Here is an 18,675-nt window from a genome sequence, read left to right as displayed (position 1 = left end):
TCTTTGTTGTTAAGCACAAAACATTTGCATCAAAAAATATGAAAGTACTTAAGATTTGGAGGGTTTCCTTTCCATAGCTCATAAGGAGTTCTTTTCAACCCTTTTCTAATTATTGTCCTATTCAAAATATAACATACTGTATTTACAGCTTCAGCCCATAGAAATTTAGGAACCTCATTCTCACATAACATAGCCCTAGTCATTTCTTGAAGGCTTCTATTCCTTCTTTCAACAACTCCATTTTGTTGAGGTGTTCTAGGGCATGAAAAATTATGAGAAATTCCAAAGTCATCACAGAATTTTTCAAAGTCTTGGTTTTTAAATTCTTTTCCGTGATCACTTCTCAAATGAGCTACTTTTAAATCTTTTTTATTTTGAATTTTCTTGCAAAGAGTTGAGAAAGCATGGAAAGCATCATTTTTATGAGCAAGAAAAAGTACCCAACCAAATCTAGAGTAATCATCTACCACTACCAAACCATAGTGTTTACCTCCTAGACTTTGTGTTCTAGTTGGACCAAAAAGATCAATGTGTAACATCTCTAATGGCCTTTTGGTTGAAATTCCATCTTTTGGTTTAAAAGAGGATTTGACTTGTTTGCCTAATTGACAAGCATCACAAGTAAGATCCTTATCAAATTTAATTTTAGGAATTCCTCTAACCAGATTTTTCTTCACTAGCTTAGAAATTTGGTACATGCTAGCATGACCCAACTTTCTATGCCATAGCCATTTTTCAGATTCAAGAGATGTAAAACATGTTACATTTTGTTCTTTCAAGTCCTCAAGAGTTAATCCATACACATTGTTGCATCTCTTAGCTTCAAAAAGAATATCCCCAGTTTTTTCACAAACAACCAAGCATACAAATTTTCTAAAAATTACTTCAAATCCTAAATCACACAATTGACTTACACTAAGTAAATTATATTTCAAACCATTGACAAGAAGAACATCATTTATACAAGATGAAAAGTTTTTACTAACTTTTCCAACGGCCACTATCTTTCCTTTTCCATCATCACCGAAAGTGACAAGTCCTCCATCATATTCATCAAGCTTTATGAAGAAGGTTGTCTTTTCGGTCATATGCCTAGAGCATCCGCTGTCCATGTACCACATATTTTCCTTCCTCTTGGATGCTAGGCATACCTGATCTACATGATTTGCCATGAGACAAGGCTGTGACTTGGTCTCAGATTCTTCATCACTGTCTGAGTCATTTTCCAAGTCTTCCCATGATGCCATCAGACCCTTCATCTTCCCTCCTTTTTTCTTCCCCTCCCTTTTTAACTTGGGACAATCAGATTTGTAATGCCCTATTTCCTTGCAGTTGAAACAAGTCACTTTGCTAAGGTATTTCTTCATTTTTCTTGAGCTGCCGCCTTTGCCTTTGAACTTCACCATTTTCCTGAATTTTTTGGCAAACAACACAAATTCATTTTCAGAGAAGTTATCACTGGATTCATCATCCAGAGGGTTAGTTACAGAAGAAAATGCAATTCCTTTATTTTTTGACTCTTTTTTCAAATAAGTGTTTTCAAAAGCAAGAAGGTTTCCTCTCAAATCATCAAGTGTCATGGAATCAAGATTACTGCTCTCAGAAATAATTAAAGCTTTTGTTTCCCACTCTTTAGTGAGACATCTCATCACTCTTCTCACAAGCACAGAATCAGAATGTGTTACTCCCATAGCATCCAAGCCAACAGTGATGGTGTTGAACCGTTCGAACAGTTCATCAATGGATTCCCCTTCCTTCATTGTAAACATTTCATATTCCCTATTTAACATGTCTATCCGAGTCTTCTTTACAATGGTGGTTCCTTCATGAGTGATTTGTAATTTATCCCAGATTTCCTTTGCCGTTGTGCATCGTGATACCCGTCGGTACTCCTCGAAGCTGATAGCATAGTTGAGTATATTTATGGCCTTGGCATTTAGCTCCACTTTCTTCCTATCTTCCTCTGTCCAGCTTGCTTCTGGTTTAAGAGTGACTACTCCTTCAGCACTAGTGTTAGTAGGGAACTGTGGTCCTTCTAGGATGATCTTCCAAAGCCTGTAGTCTACTGCTTGCACAAAGATCTTCATTCTCTCCTTCCAATAGGTATAGTTTTTTCCATTGAAAAGAGGAGGTCTGTTGCTTGACTGTCCCTCTGTGAGATTGTAGGACACCAGATTTGAGCCACTATTTTCTGCCATGAGGATATTTTCTCCAAGTTGCAAAGCTTGATCTCTTTGAGACCAAGCTCTGATACCAATTGATGGTTTCAGTGGCTAAGAGAAGGGGGGTTGAATCTTAGCCCCTTTTTTCTTGAATACACTTTCTGGTCTTTGAGGAGACTTTTCTGTTTTTGTCTCGTCCCTAGCCACGAGACTTTTTATTTTTGTCTCGTCACTTGGCACGAGATATTTTTTATTTTAGCTCTTGTACAGCAGAGACAGAAATGGAGTAGTAGAAAGATAAGATTATACCCAGATATATCCTGGTTCAGCTGCTAAGTGTAATGCAGCCTACATTCAGTCTCCATCACAACAATGATGGAATTTCACTATAATCATCCATATTACAAACTGTAAAGTGCTAACCCAACTTACAAGGGGATTCCCACAGAATCATGAAACACAACATAGATGAACAAAGGAACTCGAAGAGGAGAAGCAAATAGAGAGAGAAGCAAATAGAGAGAGAAGAGAGAAATTTGAAAAGCATTGAATTAGGAAAGAGAATGAGATTAAATGAAATGATTCTTTCCTTGCTGAGTAGCGTGTGGCCATAAGTGCTACAATCAAATCAATTGTCTTGCTTTCTCTCTCATAGTTCCCATGCAATAAATGACAATGTAATGAATTTTGGAATCCATCACATGGTGAAATGCTTGGATCCGTTGGAAGCAATTTTGCTTTCCTTCTTCCATTTGTTTCGGATCATGCATGAGGAATTAAAAATGGGCTTAGTTGTTTCAATCATTTGATTCTGGCCCAATAGTAACATTTGCTTTTCTGATGATTTTTTGGAACATGCATAAAGCAAATAGGAAAGCATTTTCAACTTGGACTTGTAACCATAATAGATTAAATTGGCCCAAATAACATAAAGAATCAATTCAGCCATATTCATCATATATTATCAAAACCAAAGGCTGAATGTAATTGGGCTTGCACCAGAAATTTGTTTTTCGATCCAATATTAAAACCTGCAACAAAATTATTAATCAATATATGTTAAGTGAGAATCAAATTAATAATTTTGTATTTAATTATTTTAATAATGTTTAGTCATCACAAATATTTTAATAATCCAAACTCATCAATTTTCATCTCTAAAATTTTAAAAATTAATCAAATTAATCCTTATATATATTTTTTTATTTTTTCTTGATAATATTAACTTTGAAATATTTTTTGATACTACTAATTTTAATAGGAATATAATTGACAAACAAAAAATTAGTAATTGTATCTTTTCTTCTTAAAAATTTTTCAATAAAATTATCTCTCTCCTTTAATTCTTCTCAAAATCTCTCTTATTCTTTTCTATTCTAAAATATTTTTCTTACATTATTACATTTTGCTGGAATATATATATATATACTCAAAATTAAAATGTATGTATTTGTTAACCTAGACAAAGTTATATGTTCAAAATCAAAATTTATGTATTAAAAGAAAAATTATATAATCTATCTCAAACATATAAAACACACAAAAATTTATTATGATCTTTGCATGTAGTACACTTAAGAAGCAATTCGTTTAGCATATATAGTAATAATAATTAAGCAACAAATTTTTAATATTTTGTAAAATTTGAAATGGAAGCAAAATTTGTGGATCTTCTTGAATTTTGACTTTTAATATCACTACCATTACATCCTAGGTTAACATACATAAATTTTGATTTTGAGCATATAACTTTGTTTAGGTTAACAAATACATACATTTCAATTTTGAATATATATATATTCCAGCAAAATGTGATAACGTAAGAAAAAAGTTTTAGAATATAAAAGAATAAGAGAGATTTTGAGAAGAATTAAAGGAGAGAGATAATTTTATTGAAAAAATTTTTAAAAAGAAAAGATATATACCATTGCTAATTTTTTATTTGTCAATTATATTTCTATTAAAATTAGTAGTAGCAAAAATTATTTCAAATTTAATATTATTAAGAAAAATAAAAAAATTATATAAGGACTAATCTGATTAATTTTTAAAATTTTATGGATAAAAATGACTTACGTCTGAACATTCAAGGATTATTTTGATTATAAATAACTTTTTTACATGTCAAATGACACGTCACTGATCTGACGTGTCAACCAATTATCTTGTGACACGTGGCATTAATCCACCACGTCATCATCCAACTGGTAGAAGGACTAACGTGACCAAATTGTGTATCTTTCGAGGACGATTTCGATTTTTATTTTTTGAAGACCAAAATGGAGATTAGAGTATCTTTTAGGAACGATTTTTTATTGTTATTTAGTAAGAGAAATGAGATGTCAATGCAAACTTTGATATCACATCATCATTATATACCCACTTTTTTTTAACTCTAATAGTGGTTTCAGCTTTTCATCTTTTCTTTAAGAAAAATATTAGTTATTATTATATTCCATGACGTGGTAAACCATTTTCTCCTGGAAAAGGGTTTTAGTTCATTTTGTACTTCCCTTCGAAAGCGATATACGGCGCCTAGTTGCTCCTTAGGCATGTGCTCAACAATGAGTAGACTTATTTTTTTAAAGTCACAACAGAATTCAATGTTTTTATGTTTATACTATGCTTATTATTTACCTATAACCTGAATACAATTAATTACTATCATTTTTCTAATTGCAAACGGAAGCATAGTATTTATATATTTTTTCAAATACTTTTGAAGAAAAATTCTAGGTTGGGATTGGGATTAAGGCCTCATGATCGATCATGAAAGTATTTTGTTTGCATTCTCTGTTTCATCAATTTGTAAGAATTTAATTAATTGTTCGTCAATCCACAGTACTTATCCAATAATAATAATAATAATAATAATAATAATAATAATAATAATAATAATAATAATATAATAAATTCTTATCTCTGTCCACTTGGGACTAATTAATTTGGTGCTTTAGACTATTTATCAAATGAATGACTTATAAAGATATGTTGGTTATGGCACTATGTTGCATGTAAGTAAGTCAAAGTGATTATATAGTATTATATGTGATAAGTGTGGTTGATTATTTGTGAACAAAGTGATATATGCTATAACAAATCAAAGAAGCTCATCATTTCCTATGCTTCTTTGTTGCAACTAAAGTGGTTCATTTGTTTCCTCCATTTTTCTAAAGAAAGTATAAGCCCTAGTGGACTCCAACTCAAAATCCCATTTATTGTCTTACACTTCTTCTATGCTTTTCTCCCACTTATTATTATTATTATTATTATTATAATGCATGATCAAATCCGTGGCTGTTGCTGTAAATTCTGAACCCCCCACTTTGTGTTAAAAAATTAATAATTTGTAAATTAAATTATTAATCAAAACATAATGTAATGCTGTCTAATGTTCATTATAAAGTAATTAACTACTGCCCCTATTAATTGACTAGCTTTTTTTTTTCTTTTATTCCAAAAAGCTATGATGAGATTATTTAAATAAAAAAAAATCATAGTGATAAATTTCATTTTTAGGGGAGCCATACTAATGTCACATTCTGTGATGATAGTGAAAGGAAAATGTACGGAGAAGGTGTGGCTATATAATATAAAAGCATATTCCATAGGGAACCAAGAGGATTTTTTTTTGGTGATTGAAATAAATTAAACAAAGAAAAACAAAACAAACAAAATAAAGAACTGCTTAAATAGAGGGGCAGTCCCGTTTAAGACTACTCTTAAACTCTTTTCAAGGTGAAAGAAGCTCCACATGTGAAAGTTGTAACTTCATCGCCATCTTTGCCATAGTATCTGCCACCGTGTTTGCATCTCTCATAATCAAACGAAAGTCAACACGCCAATTCCAATGTATGATATCTCTTATTTTAAGCACCAATGGATCAATAAACCCAAAACCATCTTGAGTAACAAGATTAAATGCTTCCACACAATCCGTCTCACAAATAACATCTCGTTGACCCACATCCCAAGCTAAGAGATATCCTCTCCAAATAGTAAACAATTCTCCTTGAAGAATACTATTACTCTCAATCATTCTCAAACACCCCCTTTGCCAACTCCCATTACAATCTCTAATAACACAAGCAAAACCAATACTATCACCCGAACCAAAATAACTAGCATCACAATTAATCTTAAAAGTACCAATGGATGGGGGATTCCAAAAACCATTTAGAGTAGAGGGAAGGGACATACGTTGTAATTCAAAAATATTCCTAAGCTCCTTTTCTGAAGCTAATGCCAGACAAATCACTTTTTCCGGAGGCCAAGTTTCATGGGGATTAAATATGTCATTATTCCTTGCTCGCCATATCCACCAAAGTCCCGAAAAGAACTTGAAAACGGATGCTCTCTGCTATGATACAAGAACCAGTTCTTCAAATCCAAAGAATGACAAGAAATATCCAACCTATGCCAGACAAGCTGAGCTTTTGGACAATCCCGAATACAATATAAAACCAATTCCTGGCTAGAAAGACATCTTGGACACCTATCCGATGACGACATCCCTCTTCTAAAGCGAAAACTTGCAATAGGAAGAGCCTCCTTAAGACACAACCAAGTCAAAAACTTATGCTTTTCCGGAACAAGCTGACGCCAAAGCCAATGCCAATTCTCCGCTCCTCCCAACCAAACAGTTGCTTACACAACCACAAGTAACCATTGCGTGAGTTATAGACTTTGGCAGCAGACCCACTCCAATACCAACCCACTTCGGACCTGCTTGTTCATCTGGATTGTAAGAAAGAATATTACCTTTCAGATTTTGAAGGAACCAAGAGGATTTAATTTCTCAAAATGCGCAAGATCAATTCTGTAAAAATATTCTATACAAATTTAATTTTAATTACTTTCTTAAATAAAGTACAACTTTTCATTATTTAATTAAGAATAAAATATTGTTTTGACCTCTAATATTTGAGATGAATTTTATTCTAATTCTTAACGTTTTAATCGTCTTATTTTTATTCTAAAACGTTTAAAATACCATCAATGTTATTTCACCATCAAATTTTTCACTAACAATTAAAGAAATTAATGTATTATTAATAATATTTTTGTTAAAATTATGTTTGTTTAACCTCTTCTCCTATCTTTACCTTAACAAGTTCAAAATCTCATTTGTCTAGTTTCTTCTTCTTTTTCTTTTTATACTATTAATTCTCCAAAAAGTGTTTGAGGACGAAGAAGAAGGGAGTAGGAGAATGGAATTTGGGTTTGTTGAGAAGGTGAATGTGAAAAAAGGAGATTGAACTAACATAGTTTTAATAAAAGTATTATTAATAGTACATCAATTTCGTTAAGTGTTAATGAAGAATTTGGCAGTGAAAAAATATTGATGTTATTTTAAACGTTTTGGAATAAAAATAGAATGATTAAAACGTTAGAGACTAAAATAGAATTCACTTCAAATATTCGGGACTAAAACAGTACTTTATTCTTTAATCAAATACACTTATAAAAATATAAATTTAAATAATAATTATTAGGATAAAGTATATTTTTTATTTTTGAAATTTATCAAATTTTAAAAAAATAAAAAATGTTTTATTTTATTTTAATTTTGTCTCTGAAATTTTTATTTACATCAAATATATCCCTGACAGCTAAATTTTAAGAAAGTTTAGGATCAATTCAATAATAATATACGATAATTATGTCTTATTTATTTATGTTAGATGTTGTTCTTGTAAAATTATTGTTGAATTGGTTTTATTTTTTTTTAAAATTAGTCATCAGAAATATATTTAATACAATTAAAAAAAGTTTAGAATAAAATTTAAAAAAATTTAAAAATATTTTTAAAATTTTTAATAAACTTCATCAATAAAAAATATATTCCATCCCAATTATTGTTACTGTTTGTTTTCAGTTTTAATTTGTTGGTTTCGAACTTCTTATTTGCTGCAAGCAGATATTTTTTAATACTCTAGTATCTAGATATTTTATTTCATTTCTCTTCATGCGGCTATGCAATAAAATCATTTATTTAGAAAACTTAAATGATTAGATAATATATAAATAATGATATATTTAATATGGTTTTTTATAAAAAAAATTAGTTTCAAAAATAAAATTTTGCATAAATTTTTTTATTTATCTTATGTTAAGATTCTAACAGATATCTACATACTAAAAATCAACAAGAGTACACAATTAATAAAAATTCTATATAAATAATTATATATCTAATAAATTAGCTTGGATATATAATGCATACAACAATTCTTGTAATGAAAAATTTGTCATCACTAAAACTTCACACACTACTCGGAGGAATATACGGAGTTTTTTCTCCTCAAGAAAAAACTTTTTATTTTGGATAAAAAAATTGGGCCAAGTTAATTAATACTAATTATAATGAAAATTTATTTTAATTTGGTCCTTGTGACAGTTTTAACTTTTAATTGCAGAGAGCCAAAAGAATGGAAGTTTTATGTTTTTTGATAGTGGTGGTTTAGAACCGCCACATAGAGCAACGAATTTTAGTTTTATATATTGTGGCGGTTTCAACCACTGCAAAAGTAAATTAACACAATCTTCTAATATAACCGCAGTTATACCAACGACTAAAAAATGCTGCGAATATTTTTTCCTGTGTGTTAAAGGTCAACGGTCTACCAAACGCAATAAAATCATTTTGCCACAATTTGAAATTGTTGCTGCTATTTTCCTGTTTCTTGTAATTTTCTTTTGGTGTTTTAAATTTATACTTTTAGTTAAGTCTCTTTTTTGTGTGATGTCAAATTTAGAATTTTATTATTAAACACGGTTAAAATAGTAAAAATGTTCCGATCCAGTTTCTTATATATATGTTAATTAGTGCACTCATGAAATAAATAATAAACATTGGTGCACCCCTCTCTCTTTAACTAGTTTGAGTTCATCTTTTCATGTGATGATTTTTTTCTCTTCTTATTTTTTTTAGAAAATTAGTACCCTTTTAATTTTATTTTTAAATTTAATTCTAATCAATCATAACTGAACTATATACATATAATTAAATAATATTAATTTTTTATAATTACCAATACACAATAATCAAACTTAAAAAGTATATATAAAAAAACGTGCAAGAGAAGAGAAGAGAGCATTTGATGACAGCACCGTGTAGTAGTAATAGTGTATGCTTATGACTATAGAGTGGCTAGTAAAGGCAGAAAAGCAAATCGCATTTTTATTTCATTAATGGGTTAGTAGTTATGCATTAATCCACTTTGATTTCATTCTTTAATCACTAAAAAATGTTAGAACATGTGCCATACTCATTGAAATGCGAGATGTGTCCTATATGCAGAATTAAATAATCAATCTTACAAAAGGGTAATTCGATATGCATAAGAGATATGCCTAAGGAGTGTATCTACTTTTTTTTTTAATATTTATTAGAGATATAATTATTTATATATTTTTTTATTTATTTAAATTTTTGGTGTAAATGATATTATAATATAATGTTAAAGTCTTTATGATTTAAAAGTCTAAAATTTGCTTTGTTAATTCAAAAAAAAAAAATTCAGTATAAAATAAATAAAAAAACCTAATTTTATGCAAATTTCATATAAAAAATATAATTAATTAATTAACAATAAGAATGTGATATTATTCAATTAACAATAATGTGATATAGATTAGTGACACAAGAATTTCATAAGAAGAAGGATTTAAGTCTTTGATCTTGCTATTAGGCTTACAATAATTAGATTAATTTTGAGTTTGGTTCTCTCAAGAAATTGAGTGATTAATTTTATTTTACAACGCTTTCTTGAATGAAAATTTGTATCAAGTGACTTATATGTCTCAATCTATTAAATTTAAAGATAGAACTAAAATACATGTGAGCAAGCTTAATAAATCTTTTTATGACTTGAAACAAGTCCCATGAAAATGGTTTTTGAAGCTGAGTGCAATTCTACATTTTTTTGGTTTTCAAAATGCACAATCTGGTGTAATACTTCTCTATTTATCAAGAAACAACCAGGTTCTATAATTTACCTATTATGCTATGTAAATGATATGATTAAGAAATTGATGGATATTATTTTCTCTCTTAAAAGACTTAGGAGAATTCGCAAACCAAATATATATCAGATTTGCTTTTAAAATTGGGCACGGCTAGCTAATGCTAGCTCAATGCCTACACCTATGGTTTTTTTCTCTCCAATGTTATCTATAGGGTTTGAACTATTTGATGATCCCAAATTATATAGGGCAATAGTTGGATCTCTTTAATAAGTGTGCATTACAAGGCTTGATCTTGTTTTTGCAGTGGCAAAAGTAATCCAATTTATGTAATGCCCTCTTTTAGTACATTAGTAAGTTGCTAAAAAAGCGTTAAAATACCTTAAGGTAACATTTGAAAGAGAGATTGAAATTGAGATTGAGAGATAGAGATTGAGAGATAGAAATCGAAATAAGTTTTAGTATTGTATTTAGTGTAAAGTAGAAGACAGAGACTGAAATAAAAATAAAAGTCTAATTTAATTTGCATAAAGAGTAAAGTTAGAATTAATTAATTGAAATAGGGTATTTTAGAATTGGAATAAAATGTTATTAAAGTTTGAGTATATACCCAAATTGGTCCCTAAGGAATTTCAAAGTGGACGTTTTAGTTCTCAACTAAAATTAATCACTCCGTTGATCCTCAACGATTTTTGGCGTAAGACAAATTGATCCTTTTTTTTTTCATCTCCGTTAACCACTAACAAAAAGAGGTGATGTGTCGTGTGACTGTGATGAGTCAGCCGTGAAGTTCCACGTGTGTCATTCAGACGAATTGGTCCCTAGCTACAAAACACTGTATTTTAGAATAGGGCACGGCGTCGTTCTGCGAGAGGAAGAATCTATCAAAACTGAAGCATCTCTTTGCCTTCCCTCCACCAAAACAAAATTACTCTGAACTCCCTCTCTTCTCCCATGTTTTACTAAGGAAGCCACCACCACGTCAACCTGTAGTCCTCCGACCACCTCCGTTGCTGTTGTCGACGTTAGGGTTTAAACGAGTCAGCATTATTGCAGAAGAATTCCCCTGTGAGTGTTTCGCTCGCCACGGCTACTGGTCGAGGTTAGTATAGTGATGAGTTTATTGATTAAGTTGTTGATGGTATAGTTGATCATTGTTGACATTGTTTAACGGTGTGATCATGCAGTAGTTATTTCTGTTAGAATACCATTAGTTGCTGGAAATAAATGTTGTTTTTGATTCTTTGATACTGTTTCACATGGGTTACTGATAAGTGTTGTGGTGCATACATATACAAGGTTAACATGAAAAAGACACAATATGAAGTGATGAACACATCATATTGATGTATTAAGCTGATTATGAAATTTATCCAAATAAGAGAAGTTAGAGTAACATTTAGTATTGATGAAATTTTATCCAAATTTTATCTGATTAAGAGTAACGTTTATTATTCTAATATTGATAGTACTATTCCATATTTGTAAATTACAGATGATTGAGTGGGTTATCCCTGTGTTTCAACATGGGGGGAGCTTTGTCAAAGATAATAAGGGTGAACTTCTGTATCTTAATGGCAACGAAGAAAAAGAAAAAACCTGATCCTGTTAAGGATTCACCAGATGCAACAAAGGGAAGAAGGACATTCATGATCACTTGCCAAAAATGTGGTCAGACTGGTCACAATGCAAAGACATGCAAGGGACCACCAAGGCCTAAACCACCCCAAAGGTTAAGAAAAATGGACAGCCAACAGCAACGAAAAATACTTCATTTGCTCCACCATCACAAGATGAAGCCCAAGTCTCCCAAACAGCACCCCAACCACTGCCACAGGTATAATCTCAGTTGAATTTGTTGTGATCATATTGTTGTCATACTGCCTGCATTCATGTGATCTTCAATGTGATAATGACTGATTGGCTTAATATTTAAGGATCTATTTGCCTAATAAATTATCTATTTGGGGATTTATATGTCAGATAAATTATTTAGTTGGGGATCAAAATGTCTAATGATTTATTTAGATTTTGTGTTCTATAAGAAGCAGATAACCAACAATTCAAGCCATGTTGCACCTCCATCAACATTTAGGCCTCCAAAATCTAAACAACCAATTAGAAGGTCACATTCTACTCTAGCACCTACCCCACCATCTGCTCTAGCACCTTCTCCAAGACTAACCATCTCCGCAGCACCACAAAGGCCTACCCAATTAGCATCACCTGAAACACTTGCTGCTACAAGTTCTGGCACAGCTTCAAGAATCTTCATATTCATGCCAACACCTGGACTAAGGCTTCCAAAATAGATTTGATCCTACTGTGTCAATGTAGTTTATGAGTTTAATACAATTTTGTCATATTTTGTTATGTTGTTAGTATATCTTATTGAGACAACGTGGTCTGTCTATGTTTGGTTATTATGTTGATAGTACATGTCACTGCACCTTTTTTTTGTGGAAGATCTTAGTATTCCTAGCAAAAACTTAAAGACTAGCTACCTTTTTGTGTTAAATTTTGGTTATATGGAATGCAAATATGGTACTTGAATTTAAGTATGTCTGATTTTATTCCATTTCTAATGTAACTTTTCTTTATCCAGAAAATACTTATCATTCATCTACTCATCGTTCATTGCTTGTCCTAGCACTTACAAATTAGAGTTGCATAAACAAAAGCTAACACTGTAATTACTTGTTACACTATATAACATAAGATAAAATCTTTCTTAAACTAACTAAATCCTACCTACAAGAAGACAGACCATAAATCCTAGTATGAAAAAGAACACAGGATAGCAACACCCGAACTATCGTCTATTCTCAACGGCATTCTTATTCTTCTTCTCAAATGCATCAAGCAATTCTTTCAACTTTTTCACCTTCTCCACCAGAGCATCATCATCCTCTCCACCATGACCATCACATTGAAATATCCTATCAAACCACACAAAGAAACCACAGTAGAGAGTTTTTTCCTGCCCATAAAAATAGAAGGGTTTAGAGTACAACATCATCAGAAATCATGTTTTACATACAAAAAAAGTTTAAAATTATCAATACATTATCATGTAAAAAGGACAGCCAAAAAAATGTTTTTTCGGATTTTTTTCCATTCCAGACTCTACAACTATGGCATAGGCTCCACAATGACATCTTGGAGTTTCTCCTTTGGCAACTCTAAACCTACCACCGTGGGCAGAAGCACTGCTAACACTGCCGTCACCACTACCTTTAACTCGCCGTCGATATGAACTTTCACAACTATCTCCGGTAGCCATTGTTAACACTATAGCCTTTGTTAATTAGGGTTTTGGTAAGAGGAAGAAGAAGATTTTGATTTTACTCGTCGTTTCATGGCTATCTGTAAGTTTTCATTGTCGTTTTTGTACAATCCACCCCCAAGGACCACGTTGTCTGCTTTCCCACGTGTCTCTTATCATCTGTGTCACCAACTCATTGTGACACGTTGGATTTCGCCGTTAGACTTTAACAGACCAATTTAACAGAAGGATCAATTGGTCTGACGCCAAAAAATGTTGAGGACCAACGGAGTGATTAATTTTAGTTGAGGACTAAAACGTCCACTTTAAAATTCCTTAGGGACCAATTTGGGTAAATATTCTTAAAGTTTCAGTTTCTATCTCTAAAAATTTTAGTCCTTTGTGTTCCTACCTTTTTAAAAGTATTGAAATACTGAAATTTTAAAAACAAAGACTGAAATTTTAGTACTAATATCTGAACTAACAAACATTATATTGAGTCTTAGTCTCCATCTCAATACCTCAAAACAAACGCTACCTAAAGGCATGAAACGTCATGATTTGATTTGCACAAAAGCATTGTGCGATAATCTTAATATAGTCTTGCTCATGGCAAATTCTATCTTATACATTTTCAACCTGAAGTGTAGCTGATTAAAGACAAGATCAACAAGTATTAGTTCCATGCAGTTTATATTCTAGAAACAAATCAGGTTGCTAATCTTCTAATTAAACAAACCCTTGACAACCTCAACTTTTGAAAAATTTAAAGACAAACTTGGAGTTTGAGGGAGGGGATATAGAAGAAAATAATTCTTTACATGAAGATAATATCTTGGAAAATGAAGATTAGAAAGATTAGTTATTAAAGGTACAGCAATTATATTCTGTCCATTGACTCAATCTTTGTGATAGGCAGAGTATATATACGTGTACGTATGCTTAACAGAGGTGTAACACCTTATTTTGTACATTTTACTTGATTTCTTTTAATGCAAGTTATTCCTGCTTTTTTTTTCTTTGCATGATCTCTTCTTTCTTTCTAGTTTCTTGCTTGCTAAATCAGTTACAAAAATGAAATAACATCTTAAATGGTCCTTGAAAATTTCAGCCTGTACATTAAATTTTTTATATTATTTTAGTGATGTGTGCAGTTAAGTGCCAAATGTGTATTAACTAATGTAACTTATTTTTGTTATGATGCTAAGTGATGGCTAGTTGTGACTGCTGATTAGTGCTTATAGTGAGAAAAACTAATTAGTCATTATTTATATTCATCTCAAATTTCAAAATACAAAAATAACAAAATTGAAGTGAAGACCACATGTGGTCCAATGAATACCTAATTTAAGGCGGGAATATATACATAAACACATTGAAAATATTATTAATTTTTGTTTATTAGTAATTATCAAAGTTACGACTTCTAGTCCGCACTTTCCGTTTCTCTAAAGAAGAGACCAAAGAGCATCATCGAAGTCATCTTTATATTATACGAATATAAATAAAGCAATTCATTCAAACTATGCTATCAATCTTTGGAACTGGTTCAGCACATTCACAATGTAGGGCCTGTGATTGCGACGATGGTGGTTTAGGAGATTTATCACCGTCTTCAAAATCGGCGAGCGCGGCCAGATTGTTAACAGAATCGGCTATTTCCTGGATGCAATCGACGATGTCAATTAGCAATGAAGCTGCAGTGCCAGCCGGTATGAGTGATAAAAGATCTGTGTCTTGTCCCTTTAAACTTGATTGGAGCAATGCCTTCAGCCTCTTGCTTGCAGCTTTTGATTCAGAAATGTGGTTATTAGAAGATGGAAGCCTCATCATGTTCTTTATGGATAATCCAACTTCCTTCAAGGCTTTGCTAGATTCCACACTCATTTCTATGCATGCTTCTTCAATCGTACCAACAATTTCCGATGATGCTGTTGATGATCCCTGCAAATTGTGAAATATTATAACTATATATATTTCAAAAAATATTTGGTAACAAAAAATATTAAAATTTATTATTTTTAACTTTATTTGGCGTATTCTGTAATAAATAAATATTAAATAAAATAAGTTTGAGCCGATATTATTTTTTTATTTTTCATAAATATTATAATAGGTTAAATAAATATAACATTTTTTTTTCATGTGGATATATGATGATTGTTAATGAATAGTAGTGTATGCATTAAGTATTAATTTGTTTCTTAAAAATACTGATTAAAGTTATAAAAAATTAAAATTAAAAGTTCAAGTTTTTCAGTTAATTCACCTATATTGTACTTTATTTGTCAATATATCTTGTGAATTATATATTTTCAAGGATAATAGTCGAGTTAAAACAGATTTAGTTATATTTTATCCTATTAATTAACAGAATCTATTTTGACTTGACTAACTATCCTTAATATATATATGTGTAAGTTCTATTATTTTCAATAGTACCAACCACTTTAAATATGTCCAAGATTATATTAATTATTTATAATTACTTGGCACCCAAGAGAAGTTCTCTAAAAAACGTTGTATAGGAGAAAAGACGATGAAAAGCGCGGAATTTCTAACTATATATTTGAGTTAATAAATAATTATTGGTGTAGTGAGGAAGAACAAAAAGAATTATTGGCCCTAGTAAATGAAAATGTTTTATATCGATAGGGACTAGTAAATTATGTATGATGTATATACTTGGATATGTGGAGAATTGAGGTGTCCATTTATGAGAGCTTCAATTCGATAAGCACATTGACGAGAAAGAGCACCAATCTTAAGATATTGGTCCCACGGGTGACGAAATTTGAACTTCCCATGACCTGGTTCCCATCTTGCAAAATTCGCCTACAACAATTATAATTTCCAAAATATTAGAAGATTTATTCATTTGATGACTAAACTTCATTTGATGGTATGATATTATTTAATTATATGTATTATTAGTAAGTGTCAACTATCAAGTTTTACTCACCAGAGAATCTTCGCTACTTTTGGAATTGAGAACGCTTTTGTAACCTTCCATAAAAGACTTGTTATCTTTATTAGAATCTCCTTCCTCTGATGCCTTCAAATGCTTATTTATAAATTCTATAAAAAAAATAACAAGATTAATTTTTTGATGTCCTAAGCCATAACAAAAAGAGAGATAATTACTTTTTTCTGAAAAAAAAAAAAACTTATCTCTTAATAACTAATGATAGAAGGACATTTTTTTATACTATTATTTTACTAGACAAATTTATTTTCTTTTATATTTGAAAAAGTTTATATAATAATTCTCTTGTGTGCACAAATATTTCATAAAAAAATTTAATTAATACTTTTGTTAATATCTGAAAACAAATTTATCATTTTTAATATTAAAAAAATAGGTTTAATTAATAAAATTGCAACTAAATACTCTGAAAATCGCCGCTAAATAGTCAGAATTTGCTCAACTACAAAAAAAATATTACTTCATTCCCATTTTTTTTCATTAATTTAAGAATTTATTTATATATAAAACAAGTAACTGAAATAAGTGCATGAATTATTGATAAAATAGATTGAATGAAACCTTGTAAGGAATGAGCAAGGTTGTCCAAGTTGAGAGCAATAGAATAATGGAGTTCTTCACCAGCCCAAACAGGACACACAAAAATGGAGATCATGACACAAGCTGTGCCTCCAATGACAATGGTGGAAAGCCTCTTATGTGCCATTTCCAATACTTCATCGTCACGGAACCCGGATACAGATATCAATGAGAATGTCAAAATAAATATCAGCAATCCATAATCATATCTTGCCTTCATTTTTGGGAAGAACCTTATGAATGATACTATTGCAGCTGCACTCCCCCCAAAAAAATTTAATTAGATTCATGTTATATAATAACATGATGCATGTTAGTTTACATTTTTTATTATTTTCTTTGTTTAGGCTAAATTGTTAATATAACAAGTTTTATCACGTTATGATTGTATGCTTGGATATGCTCTGATATATATTCGAATAGGTGAAAACTCAGGTGAAGTTAGCATGAAGTTGACATCTGAGAGTCGTTAGATGAAAATTTAATCAAATTAGTCAAATCATCGTTTAACGGCTCTCAGATATCAACTTTACGTAAAGTCGATGACATTTGAGTTTCCACCATTTGAATAAGAATGTTTCACGCTTATAAATTATCTAAAAACTTTATTTTTTAGAGATGTAAAATTTGTAATAAAAAGATAAATTAATAATGACTATTAAAATAGATTACTTTTAGATTTTACTAAATAAAAGTTTTTTTTATTAGATAGACGATAATAATAACAAGAAAAACAAAGTTTTATCCTCTAGATAGAATTGATTATATAAATCATACTAAGCAAAATATAGAAACATAAAAACTCTTTTTTTTTGGTAATTTGAATTATAATTAGTTGGAATTATTACCTTGAAGGAAGACAAAGAAACCAATCAAAATGGGTTCTGCAGTCTCTCCGGCAAGGCTAGCCAAGTAATGAGCACCAACACCAAGAGCACCAGCTGTCAAAGTGGCTAGTGTCCTATTCAAACCTTTTCCAAGAGTAGCTCCTATAATTAAAAAAATAAAAATAGTTATAGAAAAAAAAGTATTTGATTACACAATAAAGAATTATGATGGATTAATAAAAACTTACCAACAGTGAACTCAAAAACCACAACAACAGTCATAACAGCCCACATTGCAGAGAGTCCAAAATTCTCATAGAGAGGCTGATAGAAATAGAAAAGAGAGACGAGAGATATTGAAAGACCAACTTTGAGTGAATGAATCACTTTTCTAGGATCATCTTGTGCTATTTCCTTTGTCATCACACAAATGTTCATCACCTTCTCCATCATTGCTTTTGGCATCCCCTTCACCTTTTCCCATGCTTCAGCTTTTTCATGCCTGCTTCTGTTTGCATTTCCTGCCATATTCACTAATTAAGGATCAAATATATATGATGTGATATGATATGCTATATGCTATATGCTACTCAAATGTGTGACTTAGCCTTAGAGCCCCCCTTCAATCTCTATATATAGAGCAAATGGGAGCATGAGACACCACCTGCCCCAAGATTTCCAGAATAATATTTTAAGGAAATTACCATCGTACCCTTATAAAATCTTGGCTGCTTTTGGAATGAAAAATAAAGACGCATAACCCATTGAATTATAGTTCAAATGATATAGTCTTTTCATACTTATTTAGAACTAAAAAATTTTAGTCCCACTCCTAATTTTAGAAAAAAAAATAAAGACGCACAAAAATCTTTTGAGTTTGCATAAATT

The 18,675-nt window shown here is 30.8% G+C and overlaps 1 protein-coding gene across 1 annotated transcript; it reads right to left on the bottom strand.

Moving 5' to 3' along the window:
- Window positions 1-14,730: 14,730 nt before the first annotated feature.
- Window positions 14,731-18,378, bottom strand: LOC130968105 (aluminum-activated malate transporter 2-like). The gene is made up of 6 exons (XM_057893188.1): window positions 18,036-18,378; window positions 17,809-17,949; window positions 16,943-17,215; window positions 16,358-16,473; window positions 16,081-16,230; window positions 14,731-15,339 (listed from the first exon to the last, which is right to left on the bottom strand). Exons 1-6 carry the CDS (start codon window positions 18,313-18,315, stop codon window positions 14,914-14,916), a joined length of 1,386 nt encoding a protein of 461 aa, XP_057749171.1. The 5' UTR covers window positions 18,316-18,378; the 3' UTR covers window positions 14,731-14,913.
- Window positions 18,379-18,675: the final 297 nt, after the last annotated feature.

This window comes from Arachis stenosperma, chromosome 3 (assembly GCF_014773155.1).
Source record: "Arachis stenosperma cultivar V10309 chromosome 3, arast.V10309.gnm1.PFL2, whole genome shotgun sequence".
NCBI lineage: Eukaryota > Viridiplantae > Streptophyta > Magnoliopsida > Fabales > Fabaceae > Arachis > Arachis stenosperma.
This window is presented reverse-complemented; position numbering and strand designations above follow the sequence as displayed.